At 38.0% G+C, this 19,958-nt stretch overlaps 3 protein-coding genes across 12 annotated transcripts in view; 2 read left to right on the forward strand and 1 right to left on the reverse strand.

Moving 5' to 3' along the window:
- TRIM23 (tripartite motif containing 23) overlaps nt 1-2,920 on the reverse strand; it is a 37,442-nt gene extending 34,522 nt beyond the window's left edge. For all 3 annotated transcript variants that reach the window (XM_072826660.1, XM_072826659.1, XM_072826658.1), the window contains exon 1: nt 2,479-2,920. In XM_072826660.1, the coding sequence (XP_072682761.1) occupies nt 2,479-2,559 (81 nt within the window). In that variant the 5' untranslated portion in view covers nt 2,560-2,920. The remainder of the gene's footprint in view (nt 1-2,478) is intronic.
- A 334-nt stretch (nt 2,921-3,254) lies between these two features.
- TRAPPC13 (trafficking protein particle complex subunit 13) overlaps nt 3,255-19,958 on the forward strand; it is a 38,733-nt gene continuing 22,029 nt past the window's right edge. For 7 of the 8 annotated variants that reach the window (XM_072826661.1, XM_072826666.1, XM_072826662.1 and 4 more), the window contains exons 1-4: nt 3,255-3,396; nt 15,136-15,204; nt 15,763-15,862; nt 17,737-17,821. In XM_072826661.1, the coding sequence (XP_072682762.1) occupies nt 3,351-3,396; nt 15,136-15,204; nt 15,763-15,862; nt 17,737-17,821 (300 nt within the window). In that variant the 5' untranslated portion in view covers nt 3,255-3,350. Of the gene's footprint in view, nt 3,397-7,300; nt 7,442-15,135; nt 15,205-15,762; nt 15,863-17,736; nt 17,822-19,958 lie in introns of those variants that run through there. The other variant, XM_072826665.1, reaches the window with a different exon arrangement.
- Nucleotides 3,260-8,360, forward strand: SHLD3 (shieldin complex subunit 3). The gene is made up of 2 exons (XM_072826677.1): nt 3,260-3,396; nt 6,635-8,360. Exon 2 carries the CDS (start codon nt 6,750-6,752, stop codon nt 7,503-7,505), a length of 756 nt encoding a protein of 251 aa, XP_072682778.1. The 5' UTR covers nt 3,260-3,396; nt 6,635-6,749; the 3' UTR covers nt 7,506-8,360.

Below are 19,958 nucleotides of genomic sequence, written 5' to 3' on the forward strand. Positions count from 1 at the left end.
ATGGAGCTTCAAACTAATATCACATGTAAATCAAATTTTAATAAGTCAGACCATATTTTTTTAAGTTCTTATTTTTTTAATAATCTCTACCCCCAACATGGGGCTCGAACTCATGACTCAAAAATCAAGAGTAGCACACTCCTGCAGCTGAGCCAGCCAGGTACCCTAACCAGACTAAGAAGACTCACTCTGCAAATGAAACTTTCCTGGGGCACCTGGGTGGCTGAGCAGGTTGGGCGCCTGCTTTCAGCTCAGGTCCTGATCTCGGAGTCCTGGGATGGAGCCCCAAATCCAGGCCCCTGCTCAGCAGGGAGTCTGCTTCTCCCTCTCCATTTACCCCTTCCCCACACTCACGCTCGCTCTTTCTCTCAAATAAATTAAGAAAAATTCGAAAACAAAAAAACTTTCCTGATATTTTTTTCTTTTAGAATGTAAGTAATTTCATAATGTCAAATTTTGCCTTTGACTTCTCTAATTTGAAAAAACCCTGTCATTATCAACTCGTTCACTAAACACATTATTTCACATTTTCACATTATAGACTTCAACTTTTACCTTCCAATGAATAATTTCTGCTTTCATCTACAAAAATGACAATTAGTCGGATTTTTAAAAATTTATGCCATCATACCCCTTACAAATTACGGCATAAGGATCTTGACAAAAAGGACTACCCTCCTGCACAGCTCAGGCACATTCTATGTGTGAAGACAAAAAACACACAAAGTGAACCTCTAACATATCAAACTTTGTGCTGTAACAAATTTGAGTCATATGAGGCTTTCATATATATATATATAGAGAGAGAGAGAGAGAGATTTTAAGGCAACTAGAGTAACAATAATAGATACACCAATAATATCCATTGTAATTACAACTTAATTCAGTATAATTCACAAAATAATCTCCAGGGATCCTCTTTTAGATAAAGCACAATTTAATAAATAAGACTCCGATCATACAACGTGCCTAACAACAGTGCCCCTCTGTATCTCAGATAAAGCTGTGTACCTTCAGGGTACCTTTATTAATACACAAAGGCCAGACGAATTAAAAGCCATCAACAAGTGATAGCATACCTGTGAGCCGAAATGTTGTAGCATTTGTTGTCATACGAGACTAATAATAGGTGAAGAATCACAGATGGGTCTTACCAAGATCTTAAAATAACTTCAGATATTATCTGGAATATTGGTTCTCAACCATTAAAATCACATTAAAATCGCTTCTGGGGATTGATTTTATTTATTTATTTATTTATTTATTTATTTATTTATTTAAGACATAGAAAGAGAGAGAGAGGCAGAGACACAGGAGGAGGGAGAAGCAGGCTCCATGCCGGGAGCCCAACGTGGGACTGGATCCCGGGACTACAGGATCGTGCCCTGGGCCAAAGGCAGGCGCTAAACCGCTGAGCCACCCAGGGATCCCCGCTTCTGGGATGTTTAAAAAAAAAAAAATGCTGATGTCAAGTTAATCAGAACTGGGGGAGGAGGTGTGTATCAGCAGGGTTTGTTTGTTTGTTTAAGTTCTCAGTTATTGGGGGCTCAGCGGCTTAGCACCTGCCTTCGGCCCAGGTCACGATCCTGGAGACCTGGGATAGAGTCCCACATTCGGCTCCCTGAATGGAGCCTGCTTCTCCCTCTGCTTGTGTCTCTGCCTCTGTTTCTCATGAATAAATAAATAAAATCTTAAAAAAAAGAAAAAAAAAGTCCTCATTCTACTATGTAGCCAGTAATGACAATTACCAATAACTCAGATTACAACAATCCTGAAAGTTATCACAAGACACTGAGATCAGTTCTCCCTTGCACATCTTCTTTCCCATAGGTCTAGAGTGGAGGGCAAGGATGAATCCCACGTATTTCAATTGATCTTTCTTTCTTTTTTTTTTTTTTAGATTTTATTATTTACTTATTCATGAGAGACACAGAGAGCGAGGCAGAGACACAGGCAGAGGGAGAAGCAGGCTCCGTGCAGGGAGCCCGGCATGGGACTCGACCCCAACCCCGGGTCTCCAGGATCACGCCCTGGGCCGAACGCGGCGCTATACCGCTGAGCCCCCTGGGATGCTCCCAACTGACTTCTTAATCAATGAATCTTGAAGCATGTAAGCACACTAGAATTTGGAACCTGAAGCACAGGGCAATCCCCATATCCCAATGCCCAGCCACGCTGCTGCTGGGACGCGTCCCAAACGTGTGGACAGTCCGTACTCACGAGCGAGGAGGGGCCCGACTAACCAACACCACACGTCTGGTGATAGGAGGAGGGCAATAATGAAAACCAGAGCTAAAAAGGCAGTCACCCCTGGATCTGTCGGAGGGGAGGAGAACGGACGGGGGAGGGGAGGGGAGGGCTAGTGACGCCAGGAGGGGCGCAGAGGCCCAGCGAAGACGGCGGAGCGCGGCCGCCAGACCTCAGGGACGAACCCAGGGGAGGCCGCAGGTGGGGAACACAGCACGCAAGGCCCCTCACCTTCACCACGGCCGTCCCGCGGCCGCCCTGCCGGCCAGCGTCCAGTCCCGCTCCAGGCTTGTTTACAATCAGGGTAGCCATCCTACGCGGAGCGGCGCCGCAGGAGCAGCCGTCACGGCCTCCAACGGAGGGGCGGGGCCCAGCCGCCTACCCAGAGGCCTCCGCGCTCGCCGCCGGCGCACAGGCGCAGTAGGAAGCGCGGAGCGCCGCGGGGCTGACCTTTGCCCCCCTCCTTCCGCCAGTCCCTACCTCTTCGGCGGCGCCGCCTCGTGTATTTGAACGCTTTGCTGTTTGTATTCTTATTCAAGATGCGGTCTGCATCTGCAACTGGCGGAAGGAATACGAATAAAGGAAATTTAAAAAAAAGAAGGGATAAAGCAAGAAGCAAAGTTTCGAGGGGAAGCCCCCGCTTCGATCACCACCTCCGCCTAATGGCAGGCGAGACGCGGGATGGGGAGTGGACTACATCTCCCTGCATGCAATGCGGCTCTGCTTATAAACTACAAATCCCAGCATGCAAAATCCTCCGCGCCCCCCCCCCCCCCCCCCACTGTGCGATGCAAGTCTTTGGGACGCTGCGCGCTGTCACCGAGAAGTGGTTTCTTGAAATTGTGATGCGTGACTGCCGCTGGGAAATAGACAGGGATGTAATGGACAGGTGTCTAAGGAGCGAGGGATGGCTTCGGTGAAAGGAAGCCGCTGAGTCCGTCCGTGAAGGACGTGATAAAGAAGAGACTTGAAGGCGGCAGCAGCGCGGAGAACCCCGTGGGGAGCGAGGTGGAGCTTCGCGAACGTCGGCTCTTCCGTTCGCTTCCGGGCTGCGCTGAACCTGTGCGGCTGCCGTAGGCCGGGGGTCGGTAGCGCCGGTCAGGATGGAAGTGAATCCCCCCAAACAGGAGCACCTGCTGGCCCTGAAAGGTAGACTTTTACGCACCTGACTCCCTCTAGTCTGTTTTGTCCTCTTCTCTCGCTGGTTCTCGGAGTCGTTGCCACAAAGACCCGGTCCCGGGGACTCAGGCCTCGTCTTTTCCTTCGACGTTGCCCTGCCCTGCCCTGCCCTGGGGCGACGAGCGGAAGGAGGGGGTTCTTCTCCTTGGGGCTCTCAGGTCTGACGGCCTCTCCCTAGAGAGGAACGGATAACCTGGTAAATCACCGGAGGTGGTACTGCTGCACCTGCCAGGCTGCAGGGGGTGTCGTGGGGATGGGACAGTTCATGTCAACCTCCGTTTTCTGTGCATGGCAAGAAAACTTGTAGTGAATTTGATGATTTAGGGGAAAACCCACAGGGCGGCGTTTTTCTGGAATTCTTACTGTTTTCTGAAAACCTTTTGTTTAAGATAGCTTCAGCTTTATTTTCTCTTCTGCTTCCACAAACGTGTTTTTTCTTTTTCTTTCTTTTCCTTTCTTTCCTTCCTTCCTCCCTCCCTTCCTTCCTCCCTCCCTCCCTCTCTCCCTCCCTTCCTCTACTGTGTGGTCACCAATAAGTTCTTGGACTGAGCTGGGAAAAGGCTCAATAGATTACTTGAATTCAGTTAAGTTGCACTGACCTTCAGTGATGTGAGCATCAGACGTTCCAGAAGCTCACCAGTGCCATCCCTAACAAAATCAGATACTCCTAGCTGAGGATAATAGGTTTATCTCTGGCTGTAGGATTAGAAAGCGATATTAAAGTTCCTTTTAAGTATTTATTTATTCATGAGACAGAGAGAGGCAGAGACACAGGCAGAGGGAGAAGCAGGCTCCATGCAGGGAGCCTGATGCGGGACTCGATCCCGGGTCCCTAGGATCACACCCTGAACCAAAGGCAGATGCTCAACCTCTGAGCCACCCAGGGATCCCAGAAAACAACTGTATTAAATAATATAGCAATAGGATCTGGAAGCTCAGCCTGAGAAAATGAGCTAGACTGAAATGGGTTCTTATATAGAAGAAGGGAAAGAAACTGTCTTTTTTTCTTCTTCTTCTTAATCTCATGTGAAGTATGTGGAATAGATTTTACTTAATATCTATCAGAAATTTAAGAGACTTTCAGGATCACAGAGCTAGAAAGCGATTGGAGGCAATATTTTAGCCCAAGGCCTTTACCTTTCCAAGACTCCATGTTGCCTCCTAATGGAGGAGGCTGCATTTTCAGAGAACATTTTCCCATTAACTACTATGACGGGGAATCTGAAACAGTTCTCTTAGCTGCTGGGTATCAATTTACGCAAACTGAAAGCTATTAAACGCCAAGTTACATTGCAGTGATGTGGAAGCTAAGTGCCATTGGGTATTTTTAGTTTTCTATTATTCTTTATTTCCTGAAACAGAAGATCACCTGGGAAAGAGTATTTTAGCAGCCTAAGAGGACAAGTGCTGTGAAGTTCACTGATAGTTTCAGTTTTATTAAAGCTCCTCGGTATCATTGTTCCCCCTTGCTACTCAAGAATTTTCACAAGTTGTGGGGCACCTGCCTTGCTCAGTTGGTGGAGCATGTGACTCTCCATCTTGGGGTAGTGAGTCCAAGCCTCACATTGGATGTAGAGGTTACTTTAAAAAATAAAAAAAATTACTGAAAAAAATAATTGTCACAGATTTTAATTTTACTAATTATTGGATGCCAAGTGTACCAATTTATATAGTCATTTAAGTTTCTTATATATGTAAAATACTAAGAAGCTCTCCGAACCTTATCATCCTTGGAATACAATGTTGAATAAGTTCTTTAAAAAAAAAAAAAAGAAGAAGAAGAATTCTCAGTGCCATATTTTACAATGTAAGGAAAAGGAAAGGAAAAAATAAAAGTATTATTAATGCTTTTAAGAATATGCTCTCTGTGTTTAGGTTCATATTAAAATTATGGATGGTAAGGATCACAGTCATTTATGAATTTAAGTTGTCACATCTGTTAGTGGACACTGACAATAGGTAAAAAGAATCATTATGCGATTAATTACTTCTGACTTTTCAGAATCAGTGGTCAATGAATACTGTGACATCATGACAGGAGTTCCCACCCATCATCATTCTAGCAATAGGCGAATCCCTTTGAAAGGTTCTCTAATGATTTGGGGGAGAAGAAATACAACCTCTCATTTTTTTTTTTTCCAACAGTAATTAGGATTTGAAAGAGCCTGCATTATGGCTCCTGCAGCTTTGGACTCGGTTAGGAAACCTACCTATATGCTGAAATTTATTATCAATGACTTCATTTGGGGCAACTTGAAGACTTTGTTGTTATGAGAGGGAAAAAAAGTGAGGTCTAGGGCAGCCCCTGTGGCGCAGCGGTTTAGCGCCGCCTGCAGCCTGGGGTGTGATCCTGGCGGCCCGGGATCGAGTCCCACATCGGGCTCCGTGCATGGAGCCTGCTTCACCCTCTGCCTCTCTCTCTCTCTCTCTCTCTCTCTCTCTCTCTCTCTCTCTCTGTGTCTCTATGAATAAATAAATAAAAATCTTTAAAAAAAAAAAAGTGAAGTCTAGCTGCCGCCCTCCTCCTCCTCCTCCCCCCCGCCCCCCATTCAGGAACCATAGTACCAAAGTCTTGATATTCTGAAAGTCCTCCATTTATACAAAGGAGACTGTCACAGACCCAGTTCCTAGCCTGGTTAAAATTCAGAGTTAAACTATTTTTATGTTATTAGTGTTTACAACTGCAAATGAAATAAAGTCATTAAGTATTCTGTCTCTGTATTTGGTAGAATTCATATAATTTTAAAGTATTAAATGATCATTTTTCTTAAGGCATTAAAAATTACAATGATTTTCATTGTCCTCAATTCAGCTGTCTCAAATTTCTAAGTACCATAACATTTTTGTTATCTTCAGATGAATCTAGTATTCTAAGAATCACTAATTTACTCTGTTTTTTGCTATAGTCTTAAGATTATTATTACCTACTATGTTAATGATGGTAGTTCCAAGTCCTTTATATCTGTTATGTTAGACACATCGACTACTGGCAATGATCTTATAGGGCTGGCAGTGATCTTATAGGGCATCTAATCCAGATCCCTTATTTTGGTAAGATAAAGCAGTTCCAGTTTTGTGGATTAAATTTGCATTTACCAACAGCACTTGGTAAAATGTCATATTGGGATTGGTTTTGTCTTTTCTTTTTCCCTATTTGTGTGTAGGCTGCCCCTACCGTATCTTACTCTTTGCAATACTTCCACTTTAGGTCCTGTTTCCCTCTGATTTGGAAAGAGAGTCTTGTAATTATAAATTACATTCTAGCGCTGAGGAGCACATCTAAGAAATGTTCTCTTCATTAAGAGTAACTGGATTACTGCAGGATGACTACAGAAGTAATATTACATTATCGACCATATGAGAATGATCCCACACAACTGCTAAAAATTGCAGAGAAAGCAATTCAAGACTTTCCTACACGTCCACTAACGAGATTTATTCCTTGGTTTCTGCATGATGGGTCCAAACTTCCACTCAAACCTAAAAGATCACCACCTGTGATTTCTGAAGAGGCAGCTGAAGATGTGAAACAGTACTTAACCATTTCAGAACACGATGCTAAATCACAGAGTTATGATTGCACAGTAGATCTTTTGGAATTTCAACCTAATTTAAAAAAAAGGAAGCACTTAATCCGGTCACATTCACTGAATGAACAGACTAATTGTGGAAATCTAGATAAACAATCAGAGAAGGGAAGACAGCACAAGAAGAGGTTTTGGAGTGTTTCACTTCCCAACAGTAATTGTACTGAAAATATTTTTCCTTTGTCTAAGAAATTGCAAGATAGTTTAAAGGCACTGAATTTGCATTCACTTTACAGAGCAAGATGGACTATAGAGCACGCTATTTGTAACAACCAAACTCTGGAAGACATTTGGGCAAAACTCAATCAAATTATCAGGCACAATGAACTTCCATCTTGTAATGCAACCTTTCAGAGACACTTAGACCAAATATGGGTGTTCTGTGATATTATGTACTGTGAATATGTGGGAAATCTTCTTAAAGGAAGGTTAGCTCTTACTGGGAAAATGAATTTATTCATGCATAAATATGGTGTTATTTTTAGTATGTAATGAATTTCACTGTCAAAGAGAAGAATATTCTGAATAAACTGAATATGATCTGAAATAGTGAGATCAATAAATTTTTATGGGTTTTTAAATTTTTCATTTGACCCTTCACTAATACATCCTATTCATTCTTAATATTGTAAAAAGTTGTGTGGTAATTTGTATACCATTGTTTTCTAGAAATAAATGTTTATTAGATGAGTTCTTAGACTTATCTATTAACTCGAGAGCTTTCTGGGTTATACTTTTAGTAGTCTTCTAAATGAATCGTGATAAATTACTTGTACCGAGTTTACAGGGAAAATGTTCTATTCCTTTTGTCCTGTTACTTTTCCAGTGGTTGAATTAGATATTGCCGTGAATGATAGCAGATAGTTTGGATTTTGGTAAAGCCTCAAAATGTAACATTGTAGTGTTTTTTCTTTTTTCCTTTAAAGCATAATGATTTTTTTTTTCAAGAAATAAAACCAATTCTATTGCAAATGTTATTCAAGTAGCATGAACATAGTCCAAATTGGGAAACTAGACCAGACTCCACTGATGCTTCCAAAAATCTGTAACTGACAGTTATTTGATGTGGAATTTTGAAACAAAAGTACAAAATGTATAATTTGCCATAGACCGTAATGTATCTTTAAGGATATAACTTATTTTGAAGGGAAATATCAAATGTAGATAAGAGATTCTTATTCTTTAATCTAGTACAAGTATTTCAGCCTTATTGATGGTTAATGCTGATTACTAGTTGACTGGTTCCTGTGAGTTTCCCGTAAGCAAAATGTTATAAATTGGGTTTACACTTCACGTCATAAAAATACCCAAAGTGATCATACAATAAAAGTTATATGTAAAAATGTATTTATTTGGCAAATTTTAAATGCCTACCATGAGATAGATGTTAGAATGTAGTATGGAAGGAGAGAAACATGGACCTTGTTCTTACAGAGCTCATGTGGAGTTATTTTCATTACAAGGTCGAACCAACTCCCTGGGAGAAAAAAAAAAAAAAAAAGTAAGACTGTAGTCTTTCTGGAACGAAGACACACATTTGTCTTGTGGTGCTTGATTCAGTAAGGGCTCAATAATACATGTACATGCCATTTGGAGAGATTCTTCATAGCCCGAGTGAGCTGAGGTTGCTAAAGAGCAAACTACTAATTTTTTAAAAAATTATTTATTCATTCATTCATTCATTCATTCATTCATTCATTCATGAGAGACACAGAGGCAGGGACACAGGGAGAGGGAGAAACAGGATCCCTGTGGGAACCCGATGTGGGACTTGATCCCAAGACCCAGGAATCACGCCCTGAGCCAAAGGCAGACACTCAACCACTGAGCCACCTGGGCATCCTCAAGCTACTAATTTTTAAATAAAGAGATAATATTTTCCAATTAGGTTTCAGTCTGTCCAAATACTGTTTTAACTACTTTCAGTTACCTTTTTATTGTCTCAAGTGAGCCTGCTGTCCAGAAAATAATCATCATGTGTATGTGATGCTTCCAAATGTCTTTAAATAAAAAATCACCAGGTCTGGAGGGAATTTCTGAGGTCACTTCTTCAGTAATTACTTCCTTTTTCTTTCCTTAATCATCTTTTCACCATGGACGGCTGCAGAAATGTCAAGAAGTTATTCAATATTGCCAGCAAGCTTTGCAAATAAGAGTTGTTAATATTATTAGGCAAAGACAGTGGATTTAATTTGTTTAGGTCTTATTTACCAGAAGGCTGCTAAACAAGGGTTAAAAGTTATGTAACTTGAACAGAACACAATTTTTTTCTGATGTAGTTTTATTATTTTGAAATGATTGTTCACAGCACTGAAAATATAAGGTACAATCAAGTCATGAGATTGTTATGGATATTTTTTATCCGGATATCATACTTAAAAAAATATTTAAATTCAATTTAGTTAACATATACTGTATTATTAGTTACTGGGGTAGAATTTACTGATTCATCAGTTGCATGTAACATGAAGTGCTCATTATGTCACGTGCCTTCCTTAATGACCATCACCAAATTACCTCTTCCCCCCCATTTACCTCCTTTCCAACCACCCTTAGTTTGTTTCCTAGAGATTAGTATCTCTTATGGTTTGCCTCCCTCTCTTTTGTCATCTTATTTGGTTTTTCCTTCCTTTTCTGTATATTCATCCATTTTGTGTCTCAAATTCCATGTGTGAGTGAAATCATATGGTATTTGTCTTTCTCTGACTTATTTTACTTAGCATAACACTCTCTAGTTCCATACATGTTATTGCAAAGTTTCATTCTTTTTGATAGCTGGGTAATATTCCATTTTTATGTGTATACCACAACTTCTGTATCCAGTCACCTATCAGTGGATATCTAGGTTCTTTACACATCTTGGCTATTATGGACATTGCTGCTATAGACATTGAGGTGCACATTCCCCTTTGAATCACTATGTGTGTATTCTTTGGATAAATACCTAGTAATGTAATTGCTGGGTTTTGGGGAGCTCTATTTTTAACTTTTTGAGGAATCTACATACTGTTTTGCAGAGTGGCTGCCCCAGTTTCTATGCCCACCAACAGTGTAAGAGTGTTGCCCTTTCTCTACATCCTTGTCAACATCTATTGTTTCCTGAGTTGTTAATTTTAGCCAAGAATCACACTTTATTAAAAGAGTTTCAAAGAGACTCCTAACTCTGGGAAATGAACAGGGGGTACTGGAATAGGAGGTGGGGGGGGAATGGGGTGACTGGGTGACAGGCACTGGGGGGGACTTGACGGGATGAGCATAGGGTGTTATACTATATGTTGGCAAATCGAACTCCAATAAAAATATATATATATATATATATATATATTTTTTTTTTTGTAAAGTTTCTTTGCCTTCATATGTGGCAGATTTAAATTTTTCTCACTTGTATCAATTGCTTTCTACCTCTTTGAGAAGCAAGGAAAGAGCAATCAGACATGGAAAACTCAAGGTTGAGTTTTACGGCAAATAGTGCTCATGATTTCAAAAGAAGGAGAGATCCATTTCTGATCTACCTAGACAATACTTAGGTAATTAAGACCTAAGAATTTAGAATCCACTGCTACTTTGAAGCTTTTTAGAGTATTTAGAACTTTAGGACTGATGATTCTAGCACTAGCTAATAGAAGGTCTCTGCACTATTTCTCATTTCCACTGTTAAGTCATAGATTTGGAAGATAATTGGGGACACAAGAATGTGTACAGAAAGGTGAATCTCTGAGGGCATTTGATAAAGTACTGATAGCATTTACTATTTAGGAAAGTGGTAGCAGTACCATAATATTATTTTTTACCTGACAACCTCTCTACCTTCAGATAAATGTGAAATTCAATAAACGAAAGATGTGGAGGGTATCATGAATTTAACTTCATTTGCCAATTCATCAAATATCTTAAAGGCCATTTTTTCGAGAATTTCAGAGATGAGCTCCTGCATAATGATTCACTTTGATATAATGTGTTCAAAATGCCCAGAATTCACAGTTCACAAACTTGAAATTATTCAGAGACTAGACAGTCAAGACTGTAGAAAATAGTTAAGGACTCTGAACTTGAAGAAGATTCTCCCTAATTTAATTCTTTCATGTTATTTCCAAGCAAAATGTATACACAAGTTGAACTTGGCCCAGTTCATTAGTTCATTAATTTCATAAATTATTGAAGACTTACACACGTTTTTTTTTTTAATAACAGTTGAAACCTAGATTTCATAAAAATGTCTGTTTTGTGAGTTCCAATGAGAATGGTGCCACACATGACACTAGTTGCTGTGCGTAGTGATTACGTGATTTGGCACTTGGCTGAAAATCACATACTCTCTTCGCCTCTTTAATTTTTGACCAAGAATCTTTTTTAACATTGAAGGCTGAATGTAAGATTATCTTTTAATAACCAGTGCTTTACTGGGGTGCCTAGGTGGTTCAGTGGGTTAACCCAACTCTTGACTTCTCAGGTTGTGATTTCAGAGTTATAACATCAAGCCTGGCTTCAGGCTCCATGCTCACTGCTTCTCTCCCTCTCCTTCTGACTTTCCCCCATCTATATGTACTCTCTCTAAATATATAAAGTGAATACATCTTTTAAAAATGAATAACCAGTGCTTTATATTTCCTCTGCCAGGTTTGTTAAACCTTACTTTTTGTTGGTATTTGCTCTTTTCCAACTAACATTACATGTAATATTCGAGGTTCATTAATTTGCTGTAAGACGGGAAATAATGTGTTTTGATATGTCATACTTTTAAGTTACTACTGGGCTTTCCCAGTTTGTGTTTCAGAATCGGCAATATGACAAACTGTGCTTTATAGTAGTTTTCTTTGAGTCTTCAGGATGATAGTATTCTTAACCAACTGCTATCCCCCCCTCCTCCACTAATTTTTACCGTCTTTGAAAATATGAAGAAAACAGGTATTTTTAATACCAGTTTGGGAAGTTTTTTTTTTTTTTTTAATGGAGGGTTATCTTTTATCCACTACTTATTATCTCATCCCCTAGAAAATCATAGAATCCATAAAATTAAGCTTTCTAAGACTTTTGTACACAGTGGAAGTTTGAGCATATACTAAGGAAATAAGTTGGCTACATGTTCGGGTAAACTCAAAAACAATTTATCTTTTTTTTTAAGTATTTAATTTACAGTTAGTTATCATACACATAATATTAGTTCCAGGCGTACAAAAAGTGATTCAGCACCTTTATACAATACAGGGTGCTCAATACAAGTGCACACCTTAATCCTTTTTACCTGCTTGACCCATGCCCCCACCCCGCTCCCCTCTGGTAACCATTTGTTTGTTCTCTTTAGTTAAGGATCTGTTTCTTGGTTTGTCTCAGTCTTTTTTTTATTCCTTTTGCTGGCTTTGTTTCTTAAATTCCATATATGAGTGAAATCACATGGTATTTTCAAGGACACTTTTTTAAAAGAGTGTTTTAGGATTCCCTTGAGAATGTATTTTTATTAAAATTAGATTTCTTCTGAAATGAAAATAAAGGGGAATAGAGAGCACCATTTGGTGTTAAAGGTGAGCTTAGAGTCTTAGATATTTGGATTGTGAAAAAAAAAAACAAAACCTGTCTCATCTATATCATTTTTAGAGCGTTTTTTTAATCCCCTTCAGATTGTACTTAATTTTAATCGACTTTCGATAGAAAAAAGAGCGAAATAGAAAGTTAGAAATACCTCCTCAACCACTTCCAGTGCCTGCCTCGTCAACAATCGGTAGCTAGCTGATTAATACTGTTTGAGATGGAGTTCTATTTTGAATTCCTATAGGATGTTTCTGGTAAGACATCACAGTGCAGGTTTATGGCCCAATAGGTCTATAAATAGACTTATAATTAATAATATAGAGAATTATTTTTGAACAAAGTGAATTTATCTGAGTTCAGATCTAATTTTGCAACCTATCTGCTGTGTAATCTTTTATATGCAAGTTACCTTCCCCAAGTGTCATCCTTGGTAGATAATGATACCAAATTTGTAGTCATGGGAATTAAATGTGTTGATACTTGTGAGGTATTTAGCATACTGTCTACCACTAGTAAATACCAGTTATACAAGTGACTTCAGAAATTTTAAGGTTAATATCTGTTGCCTGTTTCAATAGCCATCTAGTTATATTATCTGTTTTTATTTTGTTGTATTTATTTAAGCTCTGTGCCCAGCATGGGGCTTGAATTTATGACTCTGAGACCAAGAGCCAGCCAGGCACCCCTCAACAGCCATCTATTTAATATAACATTGTTTAATGACCTCAGTTCATGAAACAACATCTTCAAGATAATGCCAGTTACTTGAGGAGTTGGGTGAGGTGCTAATTCTTGCATTCAGCAAAGATTTATAGAGTATACTATGTGCCAGAACCTATGTCAAGCAACAAAACCAGAAAACAATATAAAACTTAAGAGCCTAAACCTCATGGAGTTTGAATCAGAGTGCTATAAATAAGTATGTATATCAGTTCATGATAAATATAAGGGACTATCAGAGAAACAAGGTGAGCTGTTACTTCTTTTTTGGAAAAGATGACATTTAGGCTGAAACCAGGATAAAGGCACTAAATTTGGTATGAATGATATCGCTAGTTAGTAGTTAGGTGGTACATGTTTACATATACTAATAAATACCACTTATATTGTGAATTGACCATTTTGGGAAATAGTCTTTAAAAGTTTTTTGGTTTGATTTGAATGAACATTTTTAATAGAGTATAAAGAAATAGTCTTCTTTGATTAATTTTCTGAAATATTTTACAAGTTTTTATGATTTTTTTTAAAGATTTTATTTATTTATTCATGAGAGAGAGAGATGCAGAGAGAGAAGCAGGCTCCATGCAGGGAGCCTGATGTGGGACTTGATACTGGGACTCCATGATCACACCCTGGGCCAAAGGCAGGTGCCCAATGCTGAGCCACCCAGGCGTCCAAGTTTGTATGATTTTTACTGTTAAATTTTTGTCTTTATTTTGATCTGATCAAAGATCAATCTTTTAAAATAATTGAAAAAGATTTTGTTTTTTAGTTGGAACGTCCTCACTAGGCTAGGTTTCATAAATTTTCACTCTTTTTAGTTTTCTGTGGCTTAATTTTTTGCCTGTTAAATATTTGATACATAGGCAATTTATTTGATATTTGAAATGAATTTAATTAAATTTTTAATTTTTTCCAAATAGCTAACCAGTTGTGCTAGCACTTTGTCATGTTTATTTTTTTTCTGCATCCTAATAATCTTTTTTAAACTAATACATCTGTGGTCTTGCATTAATAAGCCAGTTAGTTGATTATAGACTACCTTTTAATATATGGTAAATACATTTCTTCCTCATTGTTTTCCCATTAATTTCCCTAGCTTATTTTTACTTCTTTTTCTAAGCTTCGGCACACTCTGTTATGTCCCAAGAACAAATCTTAATTTTGGTTGGAATTTTAAAAAGCTGTACATTAAGTGATAATTTTGTAATTTCTGTACAGAATTAATAATACATAAAGATCCACTTACTGAACTTCCAGTGGCTGGCGATTAGAACCAAGAGATAAAGCTTTATAAAGATTCTTTTTTTGTAAAATTACTCTTTCATCTTCAAGATGGTGAATCAAAACATCACTCAAGATTATTTTAAAGGTCTTTTTCTCAGGCAACCCTGGGTGGCTCAGCGGTTTAGCGCTGCTTTTAGCCTAAGGCCTGATCCTGGAGACCTGGGATTGAGTCCCACGGGCTCCTTGCATGGAGCCTGCTTTTCCCTCTGCCTGTGTCTCCGCCTCTCTTTCTCTCTGTCTCTCATGAATAAATAAATAAAAATCTTTGGGGGGAAAAAAAGGTCTTTTTCTCATATACCTTAAGCTTTAAAGTTTCTTTATTTTCTAGTTTTTCTATAATGTGATATTCTACATTTACATTTAATTTTTTAATATATTAGGTTTTAAGTAAATCATATAAGGTTTTCTGTTATAAATTAACATTTTTAGTAAATGATGTGTGAGTTTTGGAAGTACTTAATATTATATTTAGGGAGTTTTAGGTTGTATTTGATTTTATTATAGAATTGATAAGTACCATACACTCAGTTTGGGAATACTAGCTCAAAGCAATATTAATATTTTCTTTCTTTTTTTTCTTAATTCACAGTGATGCGGTTAACTAAGCCTACTTTATTCACCAATATTCCAGTAACATGCGAAGAAAAAGACTTGCCTGGTATGCTTTATTCTGCTTACACTTAGGGAAAAGTTGAAACACAGATTGCCTGTATTACCTTGGAATAAACATAGTTTTGCCAGTCTTATACTAATTATTTGCTGCATTCTTTGTCAGTTTTTGTATGATGTAAATGGTAACCATCTAAGTAGTAGATCTCACCCATAATCTCTAAGTCAAGATACTGTTGATATCCCATGGCAACAAGAAACTTTTAATTTTAGTAAGGATACATTCATAGTCATGACACTAAAATTTTATTTATCCTTAAATGTTCCATCAATGTGTGTATTAGCATTCTCTTTATTTAAAATTATTAGTGCTCACTAAATATATTTTTTATCTCATGATGTTCATTTGCCTTTGTTTCTAAAGTGTTCATTTTCTATGAAACTAGAATTTCTTGGCATGCATTTGTTGTAGTAAAGATTATAAATTAGATTTTTATGATATAATTTTTGTTAAGATTCTTTTTAAAAAATATTTCTTCTAGCTATTTCTTTATGGAAGTAAAACTTACAAGATTAAGTTAGAATTTATGTTTTTCTCTTTCTATAGGAGATCTCTTTAACCAACTCATGAGAGATGATCCTTCAACTGTAAATGGTGCAGAAATTTTAATGTTGGGAGAAATGTTGACTTTACCACAGAATTTTGGGTAAGAATGATATGTTGAGGGCAGCCTGGGTGGTTCAGCGCTTTAGCACTGCTGTCAGCCCAGGGCCTGATCCTGGGGACCCGGGATCAAGTCCCACGTCGGGCTCCCTGCATGGAGCCTGCTTCTCCCTCTGCCTGTGTCTCTGCCTCTCTCTCTCTCTGTCTCTCATGAATAAATAAATAAAATCTTTAAAAAAAAAAAAAGAATATGTTGATATAAACTATGCAACATTACTTAAAGCCATTACAAATTATGTTCTCATAAAATAACTATGGAATGGAAAATTACTCATCCTAACACACTTATGTAGTTAAAAGAAAAAAAGATTTTACCAAAATTATACTTTGTGATTCTGGGTTTTGTTTTGTTTTAACTAAAAAATAAGATACAAAAAAAAGGGAGGGATGGGGGTTTCTAGGTGGCTCTGTCAGTAAAGTGTCCAACTCTTGATTTCAGCTCAGATTGTGATCTCATGGTGGTGAGATCAAGCCCTGTATTGGGCTTGTGCTGGGCATGGAGTCTACTTAGGATTCTCTCTCTTCTTCTCCCTCTGTCATCCCCTCCTAACCCCCTGCAAATTAAAAAAAGATAATACCAAAGTATGAATAGTGGTTTCTAGGATGATAAAATTTTATGTATTCCTTTTATTTTACTGATTTAATCTAAATGTCTTTCAGAAGTGACTTTCTTGTTCAGTTTCATGGCCCCTCTCCCAACATAAGTTATAAGACTTGTCAGCTCTTTAAGAACTGTCAGGGATCCCTGGGTGGCGCAGCGGTTTAGCGCCTGCCTTTGGCCCAGGGCGCTCGATCCTGGAGACCCAGGATCGAATCCCACGTCGGGCTTCCGGTGCATGGAGCCTGCTTCTCCCTCTGCCTGTGTCTCTGCCTCTCTCTCTCTGTGTGTGACTATCATAAATAAATAAAAATTAAAAAAAAAAATAAGAACTGTCAGTTTTTGTTCCCTTTCTTACTCTTATTCTGGGTTATTAATGAGGTAGATGCCCTTGGTTTCAGTCTGTTTGCAACTGAGAGAATTTAAGACCACATGGAATTTTTTAGGTTTTTAAAAACAGTTTACGGAATATGGTCATTAACTTGTATCTTGAAAGCTTGGAAATATATTCATGTAAAATATTTTTATGGATTTTTGTGTAATATATATTTATAAATAGGTATTCTTATAAAATATACAAAAAATACAAAGTAAGGCCAGTAGTCATGTAACCATTATTTATATTAGAATAACTTAAAGTTATTAAAAAACTTAAAAAACTAGACACATTGGTAAAAAATACTGAGATCGATTACTTGGGTCTCTTCTAGATTTAGGGTATAAGTTATATCAAAAATCGCCATTTCCAGCCTCTTCAGAAATAAATCATAAGACTTTTAACATGGGTCTGATTTCAGGGGCTTATGTCTAGGGAAACGGCTGTTTGTGCAATAGTTGAGGACCATAATAGATACCATGTTTTATAGCATATGTCAGTATTTTGAGCTATACAGGACAATGAATCAGCAGCCTAGGGTACACAAAGGAAGGCTAAAGTAGTATTTTACGAATCTCTATCTTAGATTATTTATTTATTTATTCATGAGAGAGAGAGAGACAGACAGAGAAAGAGGCAGAGACACAGGCAGAGGGAGAAGCAGGCTTCATGCAGGGAGCCCGACATGGGACTTGATCCCGGGACTCCAGAATCACACCCTAGACTGAAGGCGGAGCTAAACCTCTGAGCTATCTGGACTGTCCATGTGATTTCTATCCTTTAGTAAATTCTTCTCCATCTTAAGTTCTTAGTGGTGCTCATACAGAATATTTATATTAAAGCTTGGGTGAATTTCTGGCTAAAAGTGTACTTTATTTTACAGGAATATATTTTTGGGAGAGACCTTTTCCAGTTATATCAGCGTTCATAATGATAGCAATCAAGTTGTAAAAGATATATTAGTAAAAGTAAGTGGCATTCTTGTTTGGGATATGTATATGCTTTTATAAGCTTTGTAATTTCTTATGTTTTTGAAACTTCCTTAAAATGCATTTTGATACTGGACTTTTAACTCTCATTAACAGCAGGCATTAATTCAACCCTTAAAGGTATAAGATAATATGCTAAGCACAGAATCATTTTTCCTTATTCTCAAAGGTTGTGATTGCTAGGGTGACAAAGCAGACCAAGGTTCAAGTTTTTATTAATAATTTGTGATTAACACAGTAAAATTTGAAAGGGGAGGATCACAGAGGATCATGTCAGTCACGAAGTCTTCCTGGAGGAGAAACACAACAGGATCTTGAAAGAGTGGTAGGATTTAGAGAAAAAGAAGTACATGCTAATCAGGAGCAGAGGCATGGGAATCCATAATGTGTTCTATGTAACAGTGAGCAAAATTCAACTGATAGAAGAAGTAGGTAAGTTACAGAGATGTGTCGTAGCCTGAAGTGGAGCGTCTTGAAAGCCAGGTTATCGCTAAAGGTTTTAGGGGCCCCCCCTTTTTTTTAAGGCAGTGGGCAGTCAGTGGGGACCTCTTGAGCAAAGGTATTCACACTGTGTTGGACGACGGATAGGAAAGCACTGTATGGGTTGCTTTGTAGGAAATATACCAGTTTGAAGATTGTCACAGTAATTTAGAAATCAAGTGATAAAATATGCAACTCAGTTAAATAGTCTGAAATGTATTCAGATGAGATCAGGTGCGTTCAGGGTGGAATGGCCAGAGACTGAAATTTATTCAGAAAGAGAAAGGGCATGAAGAAAGTAAAGATTTAGGGTAAGTCGGGAGAAGTCATCAAGGGGATCTTTATGTGGTAACTTTATGTTACTAGAGCATTGCCAAAAGGGAAGTCCAATTAAAATGAGTTTTAAAGTGATCAGCAAGTATTTAGAATTGAAAAGAACCTCAGAGAGCCAGTATCCCAAATTTCACATATGACCCAACTACCAGAAACTAGATGCAAAATTTTCATAAATGTTTGTATGTTTGTCATACAGGGATGGAGTTTCTGCCTTTTATTAAATCATGAGTTGGGAGACAACAGCCTGCAGGCCAAATTTGGTCTCTTGCCTGTTTTTATAAGGCCTTTGAGCTAAGAATGGTTTCTACATTTTCAAGTGATCCAAAAGAAACAACCTTATTACTTTGTGATGTGAAAATGCAGAGATTGATGTCCATAAGTAAAGTTTTTTTGGCACACAGCCACAGTCATTCATTTATGTATTACCTAGGACAGATTTCAAGCTACAACTGAGGAGCTGTAGAGTTGCAAAGACATTGTATGACCTGTGAGGTCCAAAGTATTTGCTATCTGACCTTTTAAAAAGTTGGCCAGCCTCTATATTGATTGTGAAAAGGTCTGACTTTGAGAAGTTTGAGAATATAAAGTTTTTTCCTGGCATACACTTGACTTTCAGTAAATGATTATTTTTGTAAGGTGAATAAATCACCAAGTGCATATGATTTAAGTCAGTATTTAAGAAAGTAATAATATAGCATACTTAGTATAAAATATGTATTTATGTTGGCTTTATTCAGTTTTAATTTCATAAAGGCAGCAGTATTTAATAATGATAGTAGCTAATATTTATTGTGCAGTGCCCACCAAGGGTTATCTTAGTTTCTCAGGTAAGATGTTCAGATTCATGATATACACACATAAGCCATTTTTTACATCAGAATAACTTAAGAGGATATAGCTGAGGAAGCACAGCATGACATTGGCCTGATTTTTTCTTTTTTATGTTGTCTATCAAAGCTTTAGATGTCAGTATTACGGTTTCTTAATAAAAGATGGAGATAATTTTCCTTCATTTTCAGTGTCATTTTAATGAATAATATATGTGGAGCATTTAGACTGTCTGGTTTTTGTAGGGTTTATAGAATTCTGTGAAATCATGTGAGCTTGTGTGTCTGATGGGGGAAGTTTCTTGGTAACATTTCTACTTTTTTCCTGTGGAGATCATTTTAAACTTTTTAACATCTAACAGTGTATAACAGTTTGTTAAACTGTTTTATTCTAGGAAATGCTCCACTTCAGGTAGTATTTGCATACAAGTCTGCAAAGTTGTCTCTTAAAAAAACTCTGCTCTTTCAGTGTT

This window comes from Canis lupus, chromosome 5 (assembly GCF_048164855.1).
Source record: "Canis lupus baileyi chromosome 5, mCanLup2.hap1, whole genome shotgun sequence".
In the NCBI taxonomy this organism is placed as follows: domain Eukaryota; kingdom Metazoa; phylum Chordata; class Mammalia; order Carnivora; family Canidae; genus Canis; species Canis lupus.

Bases quoted from the DNA above. Each gene is read 5' to 3' on its own strand.
- SHLD3 (XM_072826677.1), top strand. From the start codon at position 6,750: ATGACTACAGAAGTAATATTACATTATCGACCATATGAGAATGATCCC.